At 46.6% G+C, this 18,262-nt stretch overlaps 1 protein-coding gene across 7 annotated transcripts in view; it reads left to right on the forward strand.

Moving 5' to 3' along the window:
- LOC119263639 (nectin-2-like) overlaps nt 1–18,262 on the forward strand; it is a 150,686-nt gene that overhangs the window by 6,603 nt on the left and 125,821 nt on the right. For 6 of the 7 annotated variants that reach the window (XM_037539633.1, XM_037539632.1, XM_037539631.1 and 3 more), the window contains exons 3-8: nt 1,286–1,535; nt 3,246–3,536; nt 3,885–4,002; nt 4,454–4,602; nt 7,667–7,772; nt 7,981–8,026. In XM_037539633.1, the coding sequence (XP_037395530.1) occupies nt 1,286–1,535; nt 3,246–3,536; nt 3,885–4,002; nt 4,454–4,602; nt 7,667–7,772; nt 7,981–8,026 (960 nt within the window). The remainder of the gene's footprint in view (nt 1–1,285; nt 1,536–3,245; nt 3,537–3,884; nt 4,003–4,453; nt 4,603–7,666; nt 7,773–7,980; nt 8,027–18,262) is intronic. The other variant, XM_037539634.1, reaches the window with a different exon arrangement.

The following is an 18,262-nucleotide window of genomic DNA, read 5'->3' on the forward strand; positions in this document are numbered from 1 at the left end:
AGTAACTACAGAGGTATAAAGTTGATGAGCCACACCATGAAGGTATGGGAAAGAGTTTGTTGAAGCAAGGCGAAGGCGAGAGGTCCAGATCAGTGAGCAGCAGTTTGGTTTCATGCCCAGAAAGAGCACCACAGATGCAGTTTTTGCATCGAGAGTGTTGGTAGAGAAGTACAGAGAAGGTCAGAAGGAGCTGCATTGTGTCTTTGTGGATCTAGAGAAGGCAAATGATAGGGTGCCAAGACAGGAACTGTGGTACTGTATGAGGAAGTCAGGTGTAGCTGAAAAGTATGTTAGGGTGGTGCAGGACATGTATGAGGATAGTGAGACAGTGGTGAGGTGTGCAGTTGGAGTGACAAATGGTTTCAAGGTGAAGGTGGGGTTACATCAGGGATCAGCTTTGAGCCCCTTGTTTGCAATGGTGATGGACAGGTTGACAGATGAGGTCAGGCAGGAGGCTCCATGGACCATGATGTTTGCAGATGACATTGTAATCTGTGGTGAGAGTAGAGAGCAGGTGGAAGAGAATCTGGAGAGGTGGAGGTTTGCACTGGAGAGGAGAGGAATGAAGGTCAGTAGAGACAAGACGGAATACATGTGTGTGAATGAGAGGGAGGCAGGTGGAAAGGTGAAGATGCAAGGAGTAGAGGTCGTAAAGGTGGATGACTTCAAATATCATGGGTCAACCATCCAGAGCAATGGACAGTGTAGAAAAGAGGTGAAGAGGGTGCAGGCAGGATGGAGTGGGTGGAGACGTCAGGGCTGATGTGTGACAGAAGGATAGCAGCAAGAGTGAAAGGGAAGGTCTACAAGACAGCAGTGCGTCCTGCTATGATTTATGGTTTGGAGACTGTGGCTCTGTCTAAAAGACAGGAGGCTGAGCTGGAGGTGGCGGAGATGAAGATGCTGAGATTTTCATTGGGAGTGACCAGGATGGACAAGATTAGAAAGGAGCAGATCAGAGGGACGGTGAAGGTGGAGCAGTTTGGAGATAAAGCCAGAGAGGCCAGGTTGAGATGGTTTGGACATGTGTTGAGGAGGAATAGTGGATATATTGGTCAAAGAATGTTGGAGATGGAGCTGCCGGGTAGAAGGAGAAGAGGTAGACCTCAGAAGGTTTATGGATGTAGTGAAGGTGGACATGGAGATGGTTGGTGTGAAAGTAGAGGAGGCAGTGGATAGGGCAAGATGGAGGCAGATGATCCGCTGTGGCAACCCCTAAAGGGAGCAGCCGAAAGAAGTTCAGTTTTCAGTTCAGGGTTCAGTTTTCTCTCTTTCTGCACTGTAGATGTCCTGGAATTTCGAAACAGCTGCTGGTGTCCAAAACCTCATTGTAGTGTTTCATCCAGTTCATGGAGTCAGTTACCCCGAGTCCCCGCTGAAAGGCCGCGTGAATTTCACAACTTACCCACCTCGACTGGACAGTCCAACCATTCAGATCTCAGACATTAAGATGACCGATGAGGGAAGGTACATCTGTGAATTCGCCACTTACCCCAGCGGAAACAAGCAGGGTGTCACCAACCTCATCATTCTAGGTGAGCAGTAGGCAAGATTGTGTGTGTCTGTGATATTGTGATGCGTTTACTGTGATTGGTGTAAACTTGAATGATTAGAATAATACTCAGTGTGCTGTGTGTTAATGACCTGGTCATTTGTCCTCGTCTTTCTTTGTTTCCATCTGTCTTGTGCCTTTGTTTATATTTGCCATGTGCTTGTGTTTTCTAGTCCATGTGCTTGTGTTGTTGTTAGCTCCACCCCTGTTCTGCACGTCTTCACCACCGGTTTCTTGTTCTTAGCTCCGCTCCATCACTGCTCTCAGCTGTCTCTCATCTTCAGTGTTTGTATATATACTCCTTGTTTCAGTCTTCAGTCTTTCCTTGGCATTGAATGTGAATGTGTGCGAGTTTGTTCTGGATTGTTCATAGAGCAGTTTTAGCTTTATGTGGTTGTAGTTTTAGTTTTGCCTCGTGAGTCGGTTTTTCCTCATGTTCTTGTTTTTCCTGCACACACGTTGCTCTTGTTTTTGCCTTTTTATTTAAATTTAAGAGAATATTTTTAAGTACAAAGTAGTTAAAAATGACATTTGTATTGTTTGCTATTGTATTGTTTATACAGTTGTGTTAAAAAGCTTGAAATAAGACAAACTTTCCACTACCGCTACCGTCTCCCTCACTTTTCTGCTCTCCATCACTTTGATGTCCTCAGTGGAACGCAGGTACATTGTGAGCGCTGTGGACCGAGTCCAGCACTCGTCTCTCAGTCTAGGTCAAATTTGCACTTTTTCCATTTTGGTGTCTGAAAAGTCATTTGCTTCTTTACTTTGTAACAATTGATTCCTGATGGTACACGACATCCAGTCGCCTGTACAAATGGACAAAAGTACACAGCAAAGCTAGAAACACTAGTAGCAGTCATCCTGAAGCCTGGATGATCATAACGGTATGTAACAGTGTTGGGAACCTGTTTGCTGTGCTAACTCATGGCTTCCAGTACTTATGAGCTGCATTAGTCTTGTAGCTTCAGTGTAAAACTAAAGAAGCAAATGTCAGGCAGCTCCAAACATGTCTTGGCTGGTCCTCTGCATTTGAGTTAAGAGGAAAATGATGTATGTTTGATTTCTTGCTGAAATTTTCACTTAATTTGACTCCAAAATGTTTAACCAGTTAGCCAACAAGGTTTCATTCTTAACGATGATGCAGTACTCTACAGGAACTGTAGAGGGCGACGTGGCTTCTACTATTGACCGAAATGGATCCCTGTTTGCATTTTAGGGCGCTATGGTGAAATTTTGAACCAGAACGGTCCAAATTTTATGCACTCGTAATTTCACCATAGAACGCTAAACCAGCTGAATGTATACCAACATGCATTGCGAGCCTCGTGTTACTAAGCAACAGAGAAATATTGGCCAGTGATAATGATGGCCGCTGAAAACCAAACTTACCAGACGGCAACTCTGTACAGTTATAAACACTAAACGCATTTACCTTCTGCTGCTTAGATGGAGAACATAACAGATAGCGTCAGCGTTCTCCTTCAGACGTGCTGAGCTGCTTCTGTTGGGTCAGCAGTTTGAAAAGGTGTAGTGGAGCTTCACGTCTCAGAAGAAGCACGTTGGTCACGGATTCTACTGTTTTTAGGTGGACAGTGTCTTTTGTCCATTTTTACAGAGGCCTGTACATCAGAATCTACGTTAGCTGCAACTCTACTTTATCATCCATCATCCAAATCTCTTTCTGTTCCAGCCAAGCCCTCAAACACCGCCTCCACGGTCACCGTACAGGCTGGCACAGCCCCGGTCATCGTGGCCCACTGCCAGTCGGCCAACGGGCATCCGCCGGCGAACATATCCTGGGGGGCTTCAGTGGGGGGCAACGGAACGACCCGGACAGAGAACCAGGACCGCACGGTGACAGTGAAGAGCGAGTACTGGTTGGTGCCGACTCCGGCCGACAACAGCAGAGACGTCAGCTGCGAGGTGTCGCACCGGACGCTGTCCAGCCCAGAGACTTTCCCCATGAAGCTGAGGATTGAATGTACGTCACAGCTCAGAGCGCCACTTCCATTCATTAGCAGAGCCGCCGAATAGAGCGAGTCTCAAGAGCCTCATCATGTCCAGATCACTGCCTGGCTGTTCCTGGAGACACTCGGTTAAACTCGAGCGACTCAGGAGAACAGCAGGTTTTTCACTGGCGCTCATACAAATGTAATTCCACACTAAAGGCTATTGAACTCATTGACCATCAGGAACCTGCAGAGCTGCACTGGATTAGCACCTCAGGGCTGATGTGGCTCATGTTGTGCTGCTTAATGTTCAGATGAACCTTCGTGCTCATGGTACATAGTTCACCTTTACTCTTTCTCCTCCTCCTCCTTTCTCTCAGATCCTCCTCAGGTTCAGATTGTGGGGTATGACAGTAACTGGTATTTAGGACGCACAAACGCTGTGCTGACCTGCCAGGCTCAGGGGAACCCTCCTCCCACCACCTTCACCTGGAGAACGTGAGTGTTTCCTGTACAAACGCCTCAGGACCATCTCCTGCTGCCCAATGAGCTCCCTTCAGTGGGCTCTATCAGTGATTTCCCATTAGCCTCTATTAGCTTCTAATAGCCTCCTTTCCAGCCTCCTTGTCTCCTTCCATCTTCCTGACTGCTCCTGGTTTCCATAGTCACTGCTGGACTTCAGGGTTTGTCCTGAGCTTTATGAGCTTAATCCTCAGGTCTTTTGACGTCGTTGTAACCCATAATATACAAACGGCTTATCCTGGCAGCCGGAGGGGTCAGTAAGGGCACTGGATAATTGGATAGTTCAGTTAAGATGTTGACAGTCATTGAGTGGTTTGATGTGAAACGGTTCACTGTAGAGAAACTGGACTTCAGGTGGGCTAAAAGGTAAAATAATTAAAAACACAGGAAAAGACCATTTACCGTTGTTCTGACGCTGCCGTGACAGGACGTCGGGTCAGATGCCGGAGACGGTGCAGGTGAAGCAGAACACTCTGACCGTGCTGAAAGTGGACGAGACGGTGAACACCACTTTCATCTGTGAGGTCAGGAACCGCGTCGGCACAGGAACGGACCAGGTTAGCGTGATGGTCAGGGGTGAGTGAACCATCCATATATATGCACTTGGATCACTGTCCACTGTCACACGGCTGAGCTTCAGCTCCAAAGAGGATGAGCTGCACGTTCACAGCCTCCGAGTCTGATTGGCTGACAGGTGTCTTTACAGTGGTGATGGGAGCCACACGTTGCCATGACTACAGCACAAATACAGACAATCGCCCAATATGCTGGGTGTCCTCTCCCAAGGGATTATGGGTAGTGGTGTAAGGCAGCTTGTTGGGTCCGTACTGGTTTTTGTGTTTATGCATCACTTTATTCATCAGTCGGTCTCCATGTTTACCGTACTTACCATACTGGACTGTTTTTTAACAAGGCTCAATACAGGGCCAATCAGAACACAGCTCAGTTCCAGTGAAGTTGGGACGTTGTTTAAAACATAAAAACAGAATACGATGATCTGCAAATCCTTTTCAACCTTTATTCAGTTGAATCCACTACAAAGACGAGATATTTAATGTTCAAATTGATAAACTTTGTTTTTTGAGTATTGAGTCCACATTTCACACTTATCATTAAATATCTGGTCTTTGTAGTGGATTCAGTTAATAAAGGCTGAAAAGGATTTGCAGATCATCGTTTTCTGTTTTTATTTGTTTTACACAACGTCCCAACTTCACTGGAGTTGGCGTTGTACATCAGTCTTAAAGGCCCAGTAACAGAAACAGCCTGTGTAATGATGAGGGATGAAGAGAGGGTGGAAAGTGGGCGTGTGAAAGTTGGGACTGTTTTTGGGAACATAAAAAACCACAAAGACATCAGAAATGAACTTGAGACGAAAAAAAACTTGACTCAGTTTTAATCGAATGAGTGACAATGATTCGACTTGATTTCTCTCTCTCTCTCTCTCTCTCTCTCTCTCTCTCTCTCTCTCTCTCTCTCTCTCTCTCTCTCTCTCTCTCTCTCTCTCTGTCTCCATTGACACTTAAGCTCTGCCCACAAACTGTTCTGTCCAGTCTACTGTGATGAAGTCGGACAAGCTTTGGTAAAATTCTCCTTCAGCCTAAACTGTAAACTACAGCACACAGTTCATCTACATTTGGAGGAAATGGTTCCATTAAGCTGCTATTCGTTTAACATTTTACAGGGTAAATGGTTTTTAGTCATGCAGGTGAGAAACATCTGCTAAGCAAATGAGCAGTAAAGCTGTTTGAAGTGGAACTACTTTGTGACGGTCAGACTGGAGTCTTAGCTCGCTAAGAAAATGGAGAGGGATGCCTGTGTGCATGTCTAACTGTAGCTTCCTAGATTCCCTTGGAATGACGTTTAGTCTTTATTTTCAGAGCTTTTCTCTAGAGGGACAGTTGGACAGGACAGTTTGTACTTTAATTAAAGATTCACAGGTGGAGTTCAACAGCAAGCCATCAGGAAATCTCAGCTTCCGCGGAGAGCGAATACTTATGCACACAGCATTTCCAGTCAGTCATTTTTGTCACAGTATATTTTATTCTATTCAGTGAAAATTACGAATTCATTTTGAAGGTCAGACTTTCAAAACATGACACAGCACAAAAATCCAGTCAACAGTAATCCAGAAGAATCTGCTGAGTTTGAGGGGTTGAATACTTTTGCAAGGCACTGTATCTTGGATAAAGAGACTGGATCTGTGTGAAGCTCCTCAGATTCCCTTGTTTCTCTCTTTCCCCCCAAAATATTTCAATTACCAGACAAAGAAATGTTGTTGTTGTTAGAGGCAGCAGCATCAGACCCACAGGATGGGCAGCTGGGAAACAGTCGGTTCTGTAAAGAGTGACTGACCACAGATCACAGGGTTAACAGAGCAGCAGAGACTCCAGCAGGTCTCGTTATTACAGCCCTTTACCAAAAGAGAGAAACCAGAAAGTAACAGAGTCATGAGGCTCCCTGAGACGTCGGCACCCCTCCACTCCACCGTCAACAAACCTGAGTGAGTGAGTGAGGCAGCGGGACGACGGCACCAGCACTGCCAGTTTACCATCATACTCTACGACCATGAACCCCAGATCTGCACCTTTTATCCAACAGGAAACACTAATTACTAAAGGCTCCACTAAACAAGTAAGTTTTTAGCCTCGACTTAAAGACTGAGGCTGAGTCTGAGTCCTGAACATTAACAGGAAGATTATTCCAGAGCTGGGGGGCTCTGTATGAGAAGCTCTCCCCCCTGATGGAGCTTTATTAGTTCTAGGTACCAGTAGTGAGCAGCACCTTGTGATCTAAGTAGGCATGATGGTTCATAGTGGGAGAGAAGGTCACTCAGGTACTGAGGGGCGAGTCCGTTTAGAGCTTTATAGGTCAGTAATAGGATTTTATAATCAATGTGAAATTTAACTGGTATAATATAGGTCCTAAAACAGAGCCTTGAGGAACACCATACTTTACTTTTACAAGGACAGATGATTCGCCCTTTACATTAATGAACTGATAGCGATCAGTGAGGTAGGACCTGAACCAGGAAAGAGCTGTTCCTGTTACCTCTACAGGGTTTTCTAGTCTATCTAGTAGGATAGAGTGGTCTATTGTGTCAAATGCTGCACTAAGATCAAGGAGGACTAGCAGAGACACATTTCCTTTGTTAGAGAAAAATAAAAAGATCATTCACAGTTTTTACTAGTGCTGTTTCTGTACTGTGATGTGGCCTAAAACCAGACTGGAATTTTTCATGTATGTGATTCCTGTACAAATAGGAGCTTAATTGTTTTCCAGGATCTTGGATATAAAGGGGAGATCTGAGAGTTCTCAGGGATTGAGGTCAGCTTTCTGAATCAGGGGTCTAATTCCTGCTGTTTAATTACCCATTTTTGGGATCTAGCCAAGGGTAAGAGAGGAGTTTATTATTGACAGAATAGGTTGGTTGTGAGGGGGTTAGCAGCCTGCTAACTGCTAATTCTTCAGGTGAAGGTTGGATGCTGCTCGATCTGAAGCTCTACGCTAGGCTGTTCTCCGCGGCTCGCAGTGACTTGCTCTCCAAGTTTGTTTTTTGACTCCTTGCTTCAGCTTTTGAGTTAGATTTCCACACCGTGTCCAAACTTTCACTACAGTAAAATTTCTCTGGTCTTTCCAGCCACATTTTTCCACACTGATGCAGATAACAGGACTTCAGTATATGCAGCTTCTGGAGTCGCCGTGGTTTTGCTTCTGATATTCACTGCAGTCTTTTTGTGGATGAGGTGAGAATCTGAACACATGTAAGATATGAAACATCCTCCAAATGCTGCCTGTAAGCTGTGCTGCAGTTCAGCTTCTTCACTCTAATATCAGCAGTTTAATACAGTGGAGAGTGAAATAGACGGTGTGCAGTTTCAGAACATTAACAGGAGCTGATTTAATGCTGGAGATGTGAGTCTGAAGGTCATTTTCCTCTGAAAACTCCAACAGGAGACGAGCAGCAGTGACCAGCAGAGAGACAGAGAAGAGCAGAGAGGTGAGTTCTGTGGTTTTAATACTTGGACAGGTCCAGTATTTCAGGTGGACTCAGGTTTTTTTGGATAAATAACTTAACATCCTCTACAGAGACTGATTGTACACTTTAATGTGAATTTACTGTTGAATAAAATGTTTGCATGTTGGAAGCTTCACACCCACCGTACTACGCCTCTGTGTGGCCGACAGCAGCACTGCGTATTACAGCAGTAAGACCTGAGGGCCTGTGCAGTCACAGGTGTTCATGACTAACTCTCAGTTTCACTGGGATCCGTTTCCAACAGAAGCCGCTGGTTTTCATACAGTACTTCCTCATTTGTTCCTCTAACAGCTGTTGGTTTTCACTGGTTCATCTAAATACGTCTGCCCAGCCGCCGGCTCGTTTCCTTTCTCTGGTTAGAAGACTATGAAGTGTAAAACCTTGTTCTCTGGGCATTTTGCTCGTATGTCACTGGTTTGCTATCTGGTGTGGACCAGAGGAGGAACGTCTTCTGAGTCTGGATTCCTGTTTCTTTTGCTCTGAGAAGTTTTTCCCTTCATCTGGGGCTCAGACCTGGACTTCCTGATGGAGCTGTATGATCTTGTTGTTTTATTGTATTAAAGGCTGATGCCAGGCAGGCGCACAGTGCAGAGGTAAACCACCTGAAATCACTGCAACACCGACTCGAGTAGCTTACTGTGTTCATAAGCAAGCAAGCAAAATTTATTTATATAGCGCTTTTTACAACAGGTGTTGTCACAAAGCAGCTTTACAGAACAATCAGTATTACAGAGAGAAGAGAAAAGAAGAGAGAAACTCCGGGTCCGAGCCCCCATGAGCGTCGCCAGCGGCGACGGTGGCAAGGAAAAACTTCCTAAAAGAGGAAGAAACCTTGAGAGGAACCAAGACTCAGAAGGGGAACCCATCCTCCTCTGGTCGACACCGGACAGCAAACGTTATTAGTATGGAGTATTATAGTAAAGTGAGAAAAGAAAGAGAGAGATCTGAGGGTGAGGACTGCACAGCGCTGTACAACAAGAAGCTCAGTGGTGGTCAAACCGATCCAGAAGGCTGGTGAGCAGCGGCACCAATCAAGGCAGAAGAGGCAGCAGCATCAGGCGCACAGGATGGGCAGCTGATCAGCTCGGCAGAGAAAGGAGAAGAAAAAACAGAGTTAGTACTGTAAAGAGTGGCTGACCACAGATTACAGTATAACAGAGCAGCAGAGACTCCAGCAGGTCTAGACCTGACAGGGAAGACTAGTCACCAAATGCTTGACTGTACAAATAAGTTTTTAGCCTAGACTTAAAGACTGAGGCTGAGTCTGATCATAAAACAATGACAGTTAAATATACAGTGCATAATGCAGCACAAGGAATTCAGTAAATGTACTAATAATTTAAAACCGTTTAGATAATAAACAGTAAACACCTAATGGTTTTAATATCTTGGCTTTATTAGTGTTTGTGACTCTGGGCTCAAACGTGACGGTCAGATCTCTGATGTCCCCTTTAAACCTCGAGTTTCCTTACATTGTGAAAAGCTCATTTACAGCTGGTTCCTTTTCAGGTTCTCTTTCACACAAATGAGTTCGGTTCATTTAAACAGAACCGTATGTGAAAGCACCTTCAATAAGGGAGTCTTAAGTCCAGTTTACATTAGATTTCTAAAGGAATTCATGAGAGCTGATGGTCTAATACTCTGTGTGCAGCAGGGGTTGCCCTCTCGAGCTGTAATGAGACTCTTGTCTTCAGGTTTGATGTGATTTTTGATTCTGGTTTCTGTGTTAATGTAACCCAGCTGTAGTTTAGCCACTTAATGTGAGGGTACCCCTTAATTAAGCGCTGCCCCTTTAAGAAAGCCGCAACAGTTTTCACACTCACCCAGCGCATTTTCTGACAATATTAGCTGCTTTACGGCAAAAACACACGGCCCCCATAGAAATGTACAGGCAGGAGAGCACGAGGCTCAGATGATTGGGTGCGAAGGAGAGGAGAGCTGCCCGGACTGGCTTCAGGGTCACGCTGAGAGAGAGTGAGACGGAGAGCGAGAGAGAGAGAAGAGGGGTGGAGGGTGAGACGGAGAGCGAGAGAGAGAGGGGTGGAGGGTGAGACGGAGAGCGAGAGAGAGAGGGGTGGAGGGTGAGACGGAGAGCGAGAGCGAGAGAGAGGTGGAGGGTGAGACGGAGAGCGAGAGAGAGAGGTGGAGGGTGAGACGGAGAGCGAGAGAGAGAGAGGTGGAGGGTGAGACGGAGAGCGAGAGCGAGAGAGAGGTGGAGGGTGAGACGGAGAGCGAGAGAGAGAGAGGGGTGGAGGGTGAGACGGAGAGCGAGAGAGAGAGAGGGGTGGAGGGTGAGACGGAGAGCGAGAGAGAGAGAGGGGTGGAGGGTGAGACGGAGAGCGAGAGAGAGAGGGGTGGAGGGTGAGACGGAGAGCGAGAGTGAGAGGTGGAGGGTGAGACGGAGAGAGAGAGAGGTGGAGGGTGAGACGGAGAGCGAGAGAGAGAGGTGGAGGGTGAGACGGAGAGCGAGAGAGAGGTGGGTGGAGGGTGAGACAGAGAGCGAGAGTGAGAGAGGTGGAGGGTGAGACGGAGAGCGAGAGAGAGGTGGAGGGTGAGACGGAGAGAGAGAGGGGTGGAGGGTGAGACGGAGAGCGAGAGAGAGCAGTGGAGGGTGAGACGGAGAGCGAGAGTGAGAGAGGTGGAGGGTGAGACGGAGAGCGAGAGAGAGAGGGGTGGAGGGAGAGACGGAGAGCGAGAGTGAGAGAGAGGTGGAGGGTGAGACGGAGAGCGAGAGAGAGAGAGAGGTGGAGGGTGAGACGGAGAGCGAGAGCGAGAGAGAGAGAGGTGGAGGGTGAGACGGAGAGCGAGAGAGAGAGAGGTGGAGGGTGAAACGGAGAGCGAGAGAGAGAGAGGTGGAGGGTGAGACGGAGAGCGAGAGAGAGAGAGGTGGAGGGTGAGACGGAGAGCGAGAGAGAGGTGGAGGGTGAGACGGAGAGCGAGAGAGAGAGGGGTGGAGGGTGAGACGGAGAGCGAGAGAGAGAGGTGGAGGGTGAGACGGAGAGCGAGAGAGAGAGAGGTGGAGGGTGAGACGGAGAGCGAGAGAGAGGTGGAGGGTGAGACGGAGAGAAAGAGAGAGAGGAAGACGGCCGCTACTGTTCTGAATCTGTCCTGGAGGCTTAAGTATAAGTTACAGTTTTGGAAATTAATTTTTTTTGGGTACCCAAATATTATTTTTGCATTTTTCCTCCAATTTTTCCGGAGTGAAAACCGTTCAAGAACTGTTCTTCACATTTTTCTACATCCTCCACGGACGTTTTCTAAAAGAACTGTTCCTAGAAAAAAGGGTTAACTGAGCTTTCAAGGTTGAAGAGCTTTTCCATAGAGTTCACTGATTATACTTGGTTTTGTCTTCATTCATACAAAGTGAATTCAGGGAAAAGTGACTGTGTTTATTTTTTTCTATTTCATTTATTTTTATATATTTTATATTTTTTCCACAATTGCCATGGAATTGAGATTATTGAAATCTTATTGACATTCCCTATACATCATTAAGAAAGAGAAACGCTCCAGTCCAATAAAACTCAGATATAATTGGACCCAGGTAGTGCACTGCTACCGAACCCAAATACCTTTACTACCAGCTTTATACCTGTTTCTGTTCTTGTTCCTTTTATTTGGCTTGAAACATTTAAGGCTTGGTTACATAAGGAAAAATGTCGCCCGAACAGGGACTGGAGCGTTTCTAATTTTTTCAGTAATTGTAACTCTCTTTTAAAGGGATGGTAAATGGAGCTTTGTGAACAGTACGGGTTCGACCCAGAATGTACCGTCATTCTCAAAGGCGATATGGCAAAAGTCAGTCTAGAAACAGTGCAGGAGGTGTTTGACTTACTAGACCATGTAGTCAAAATTCAACACATTGATGTACAGCTCAGTACTATTTTATGCCAGTTTCGCGAATGCGTAACTCCAGTGCTTTTAGAGGCAGAGTATACAGATGGTAGTGGTTCACACTGGGAGGTAATTCAGCTAGAGGAATACTGCCCAGACAAAATAGAGACAAGTCCAAAGAGTGAAAAACTAGCCCCATTAGCTCGTGTCATTGATGATATGACAATTAACTTTAGAGAGAGAATTGAGGAGCTAGCAAACACTTACAATGTCAGCCCTATTAACTTGAGCCAAAAAGCCATGGGCTATATGAGTGGAGGGAAACGGCACAAGATTAGCCCTTTAACCTCAACTCCTGCCCCTCATCACAAACAAGATTTCCTCTCTGATGCTAACGAGGGTGTCGCCAGTGATGTAAAATTTCCCTCAGTCTCACAAGTGCCTAATGCTGACCCCTCACTTGTCATCCCCATACCAGCTGATGCCCATCGTGTCTTAGTGGAACATATAGTCAAGCATGACTCGCATACATATGCTGCCACTCCACAAGAGCTACCAGCATTCTCTGGCAATTTCCCTAAACCCCATACTGAGGCAGATTTCAGCACATGGCAGCTTCGTGCCAAACAGAGGCTATAAGATCCCACTCTGAATGAAAATCAGAAGCGCAGCTCCATACTTAACAGCTTACTTTCCCCAGCTTTGAATGTGGCCTTACGTATTGGTCTCCAGTCTGCTCCAAGTGTCTATCTTCAGGAACTGGACAATGCATATGGTAATGTCACAGGGGCCGAAGAGCTGTACATCCAGTTCTTGGAAACGCACCAGAACAATGGCGAGAGAGTTAGCGAGTACCTGCGCCGTCTTCAGACTCTGCTACAAGAAGTGATGGAGAGAAATGGTGTATCCAGAGGTGATGCTGACACTCAGTTCTTAAAGCAGTTTCTGCGTGGCTGTTGGGATGACCATTTAATAGACACTCTTCACTTGAAAGACCTAATAACTGATCCCTCGAAAAGCATTCCCACCTTCTCTGAGATGCTACTCAAGATCAGAACTTATGAGAAAGAAAGTCATCTCAAGGAAATGAGAAGAAAGAGACATTTGGGAGTTTCGTCAACCAAAGTCCATGCCAAAACTCACATGACTCCTGACGACCCCAAGTACTCCGGCAGTGACAGCTCTGCGCTTGATGCTTGTACAAGAACACAGTTAGAGGAGAGAATTAGGCAGCTGGAAGCTGAGATTAAAAGAAATGCATCTGCACTGAAATTTCAGCATGTCAGAAATGATAAAGCTAGCTACAAACCCTCACAAAATGCTAAAAGCACTAAGGATGCTCCAGTTGTTTCTGCAGAAAGTGACACCTATGTTGGGAGATTTTGTTACAACTGTGGGGAGAATTCCCATCTACTACCTCAGTGTACCAATCCAGCTAATGCTGTTCTAGTGCAAAGCAAGCTGTGTGAAAGGCATCGAAGTAGACAGAGCCGACATCAAGCTCCAGAACATCCGCTGCCTTTAAACGCGTAATAGCTCCTGCTGTGGAACGAGCAGGAGCTAAAATTCAAACTAGTTCCCAAAGCTACTGCATGTATGGACTGTCACCAACTGTGGAAGCATCCACTCAGATTCTAGAGGGCTTTGTTGGTGATGTTTGTGAAAGTGTTGCTTGGATAGATGGCGTGCAGTGCCACTGTTTAATAGACTCAGGCTCCCAAGTAACAATTGCATGCCAGTCATTTTATTCCCAACATTTAGCCCACCGTGAACTGTACTCAATAGGCAGTGTACTAAATATTGAAGGTGCAGTTGGACAAAAAGTCCCCTATTTAGGGTAGATTGAGGTGGAGTTTCGCTTCCCACAGAATGCATGCGGCACAGGTCAGCGCTTCAACACCCTAGTGCTAGTGAGCCCGGACCAGTCATACAACGAGAACTTCCCTTTGCTTGTTGGCACTAATGTCTTGCGCCAGTTGACCCAGCGCTGCATAAAAGAAAGTGGAACTCAGTTTCTCAAGACTTTACCTATTCAGACCAGTGGGGCCATGGCATATTCAGATTATTGTGAAAAGTCAAAATCTACTACAGAGAGCGCTAATGTTCTGCGCGTAATGCTCAGTAGTAAAGAGCCTGTCCACCTGAAACAAGGTGAAGTGAGTCTGTTAAAAGGCAGGTGTCCCTGTAGTCCTAATCATGAGAAATTCCAAGCTCTTGTCAGTAGCTCAGATGAAATTCCCACAACTGTAGAGGTCTCGTAGTACGTGACCAAATAGTTGACATGAAACCTGAATCTCAGGGCAAGGTCGAGTTCCTCGTGGAAAACATCTCCCAGCATGACATCACTCTGTCCCCAAAGATGGTTATCGCAGCATGCTCACCCATCGATTGGGCTGTTCCTATTACTGCTAAGGCCTCAGCTGATTCTTGCAAGAAGTCTATGCCACCGACCCATTCTCTGCTAATCTCTCAAACTGAGAGGGCTATTCCTATCTATGAGCCCCTAGAACTAGATTTTAGTGACAGCCCCCTAAGTCCACAGCTTAAGCAGCAAATACAAGCCAGAATCTTGAAAGAAGTCCCACAAGCCTTTTCCAGGAATGATTTTGATGTTGGCACAGCATCTGGTGTCCGGCATCGTATAGAGTTAGAGCCACATCCATCCATCCATCCATTTTCTAAGCCGCTTCTCCGTCAGGGTCGCGGGGGGTGCTGGAGCCTATCCCAGCAGTCTTCGGGCGGAAGGCAGGATACACCCTGGACAGGTCGCCAGTCCATCGCAGGGCAGACAGACAGACACAGACAGTCACTCACACACTCACACCTAGGGGCAATTTAGCACGTCCAATTGGCCTGACTGCATGTCTTTGGACGGTGGGAGGAAACCGGAGAACCCGGAGGAAACCCACGCTAACACGGGGAGAACATGCAAACTCCACACAGAGAGGACCCCGGTCGCCCGGCCAGGGAATCGAACCCAGGCCCTCCTCGCTGTGAGGCGACAGCGCTACCCACCACGCCACCGTGCCGCCCAGTTAGAGCCACATGTACCATTTAAAGAAAGAACCAGGCGTGTCTCACCCGCTGACTTTAATGACCTGAAAAAGCATTTACAAGATCTTTTAGCAGCAGGTATCATTGAAGAATCCAACAGTCCTTATGCATCCCCAATTGTGCTTGTTAGAAAGAAAAGTGGAGAACTGAGGATGGTAGTGGATTATAGAAAGCTAAATAATCTCACCAAGAAAGACGCATATCCGCAACCACATATAGAGGAGACATTCACCCTACTGTCTGGCTCAAAGTGGTTCAGTGTCCTTGACCTTAAAAGTGGATTTTATCAGCTCGAAGTTGAGCCTTCTGACCGACCAAAGACAGCCTTCACAACCCCGTTTGGTACATGGCAATTTCGGCGTCTGCTGCAAGGCCTCACGAACTCCCCAGCCACATTTCAACGCACAATGGAGAAAGTAATGGAAGGAATGAACCTCCAGGAAGTCATCACTTTTCTTGACGATCTTATCATTTTCTCCAGCACATTGGAGGAGCATGAGGAAAGAGTGATGAAAGTCCTAGAACGCATTGCTGATTTTGGACTTAAACTATCCCCATCCAAATGCAGATTTTTCCAAACATCTGTGAGGTATCTGGGACACGTGATCTCTTCACAGGGGATTCAGCCTGACCCCGACAAAGTCGCTGCTATTAAAACATGGCCTTTCCCTCAGACAGTTCGTGAACTCAGGTCCTTTCTCGGATTTACTGGATATTATCGCAGATTTGTTCGTGATTATGCCAGAATTGTCCGACCTCTCAATGACTTGAGAGAGAATATGCCTCCAGACACAAGCGTCCTCATTATGGGCCACGGGCTAAGTCACCTTCACTGAGAGATAGATGGACTGATGGCTGTCAGGCAGCTTTTGAATTGATCGTTGATAAACTGACTTCAGCACCCATTCTTGGCTTTGCAGACTGGCGACTCCCCTATGTGCTGCACACAGACGCGAGCACCACTGGACTGGGTGCAGTTCTGTATCAAGTTCAAGACGGTCAAACCAGGGTAGTGGCATATGCTAGTCGAGGGCTGTCCAGGAGTGAGAGGAACTACCCAGCCCACAAATTAGAATTCCTCACTCTAAAGTGGGCTGTAAGTGAGAAGTTCCATGACTATTTGTATGGGGCTGAGTTCAAGGTGCTGACAGACAACAACCCGCTGACTTATGTCTTGACCAGTGCAAAGCTTGATGCCACTAGTCATAGATGGCTTGCTGCACTTTCGATCTACAATTTTGATTTACATTACAGATCTGGTCTGTGCAATGCTGATGCGGATGGACTTTCTAGGAGGCCTTGTGGACAACCATCAGAGGATGAGGAGTCAGAAGAGCTGAGGGAGAACGTATCCCGTTTTTTAAATTGTGCAAGCCCATGCACCGATAACTTCAGCGTCCTTGACGAGGAGGCAGTGAGTACCCTGTGCCTGTATCATGGTATTTCTCAGGTGTGTGAGTCTGATGAGAGCGGAATCCCTGCAGTAGAAACCCTACTATGTGGCGAAGGAGCTGTGCCTGATGACCTGGAAGATCCAGCCCTGTGGCCAGGTCAAGAAACCATTCCAGGGATGTCTATGGAGGATTGGCACCAGCTGCAGAGAAAAGACCGTAACTTAGCCTGCATCATAGACATCTTGGAGGGCAATATTAGCAAAGAGGATTCAGATGTGAGACAGTGGAAACCTGAGACAGCGCTACTACTGAGGGAAAAGTCCAAACTAGTATTACTGGATGGAGTGTTGCATCGTAAAGTCTTCGATCAAAGTGGTGAGGCCTTTCATCAGTTAGTCCTACCAAGCAGCCACAGAGAGCAAGCATTTCATGGCATCCACAGTGAAACAGGCCACATGGGTATAGAGAGAACTGTAGAACTTGCAAGAGCTAGGTTTTACTGGCCTAAAATGGCACAGTACATTGAAGCTAAATGTAAAGCTTGTGAGAGGTGTATAAGGAGGAAGGCCAGAGCCCAGAAGGCAGCCAAGCTCGTTAACATAAAAGCTACTGCCCCACTTGAGCTTGTTTGTATGGACTTTCTGAGCTTAGAACCTGATTCAGGAGACACCCGCAATATTTTATAATAACAGATTTCTTTACCAAATATTCCCAAGCTTACCCTACCAAAGACCAGACTGCAAGAACTGTAGCTATAGTGCTGTGGGAAAATTTCATTAGCCACTATGGTTTTCCACGTAGATTGCATAGCGATCAAGGAGCTTGTTTTGAGTCTGAAGTAGTGACGGAGCCGTGTACGCTGTCTGGGATCAAGTCTCGTACCACACCATATCACCCGAGAGGAAATCCTGTAGAGAGATTCAACAGGACTCTACTGGATTTGTTGGGAACACTGGAGGAAAAGAAAAAGGAGGAATGGAGAAAATATGTTCGACCCCTCGTACGTGCTTATAATTGCACGAGAAATGATACGACTGGGGAAGCACCTTTTCTTCTCATGTTTGGTCGGCAACCGCGCCTCCTGATAGATCTTTGCTTCGGTATTAGTCCCTGAGGCCATGACCCCAAGACACACTCTCAGTATGTGCGCGAACTGAAGAGCAGACTCAGGCATGCATATAACCTCGTGGCTCGAAATGCTGAGAAAAGACAGGCACTGAACAAGCGACGCTGGGATGCCAATGTGACCGCCATGCCTCTGGAAGTGGGAGACAGAGTCCTCGTTAGAAACCTGAGCCTTAGAAAGAAGCACAAGATTTCTGACCGGTGGGAATCCGCTGTTCACATTGTAGTCAAGCAGCCTGATCAAAACATTCCAGTGTATGTGGTGAGGTCGGAAGACGGAGAAGGCAGAGAACGAGTGCTTCATCGCGACTTGCTGCTCCCATGTGGGTTTTTACCTGTACACTCAGAAGCTGAAGGAGAAAGACAAGTGTGTAGAACGCCAATTCAAAGCACTACAAGCTGTGTAGAAGGGATGCTTGAATCCTCAACCTCGTCTGAAGCACGAGAGGACAGTGACGTACCTGGCATGTGGTCCGAAGAACTTGAGGTCAATCAGCCAGCCGAACAGACTTCATCTCCATTTCAGAGCTCTCTGAATCCAGAAGCTCCAGACTTTGCAGTCGATTCTACAGAGATGTCTGACACTGAAATTGTGGCAAGTCCAAGGCAAGTACAAGGTAGACCACAGAGGAGACGCCAGCCCCCTTCTTATCTTAGAGATTACCATGTTGGCTCCCAAGTTAGTTGTAGGCAGTATAATGTTAGCTCACCTCCACTGCTCTATAGCTTCTTAATCTCTTTGCAGGAGCAGATTGCAGCATTAATACAGGCCACAGCTACTGTGCATGAC

Source organism: Pygocentrus nattereri, chromosome 6, assembly GCF_015220715.1.
Source record: "Pygocentrus nattereri isolate fPygNat1 chromosome 6, fPygNat1.pri, whole genome shotgun sequence".
NCBI classification, from domain to species: domain Eukaryota; kingdom Metazoa; phylum Chordata; class Actinopteri; order Characiformes; family Serrasalmidae; genus Pygocentrus; species Pygocentrus nattereri.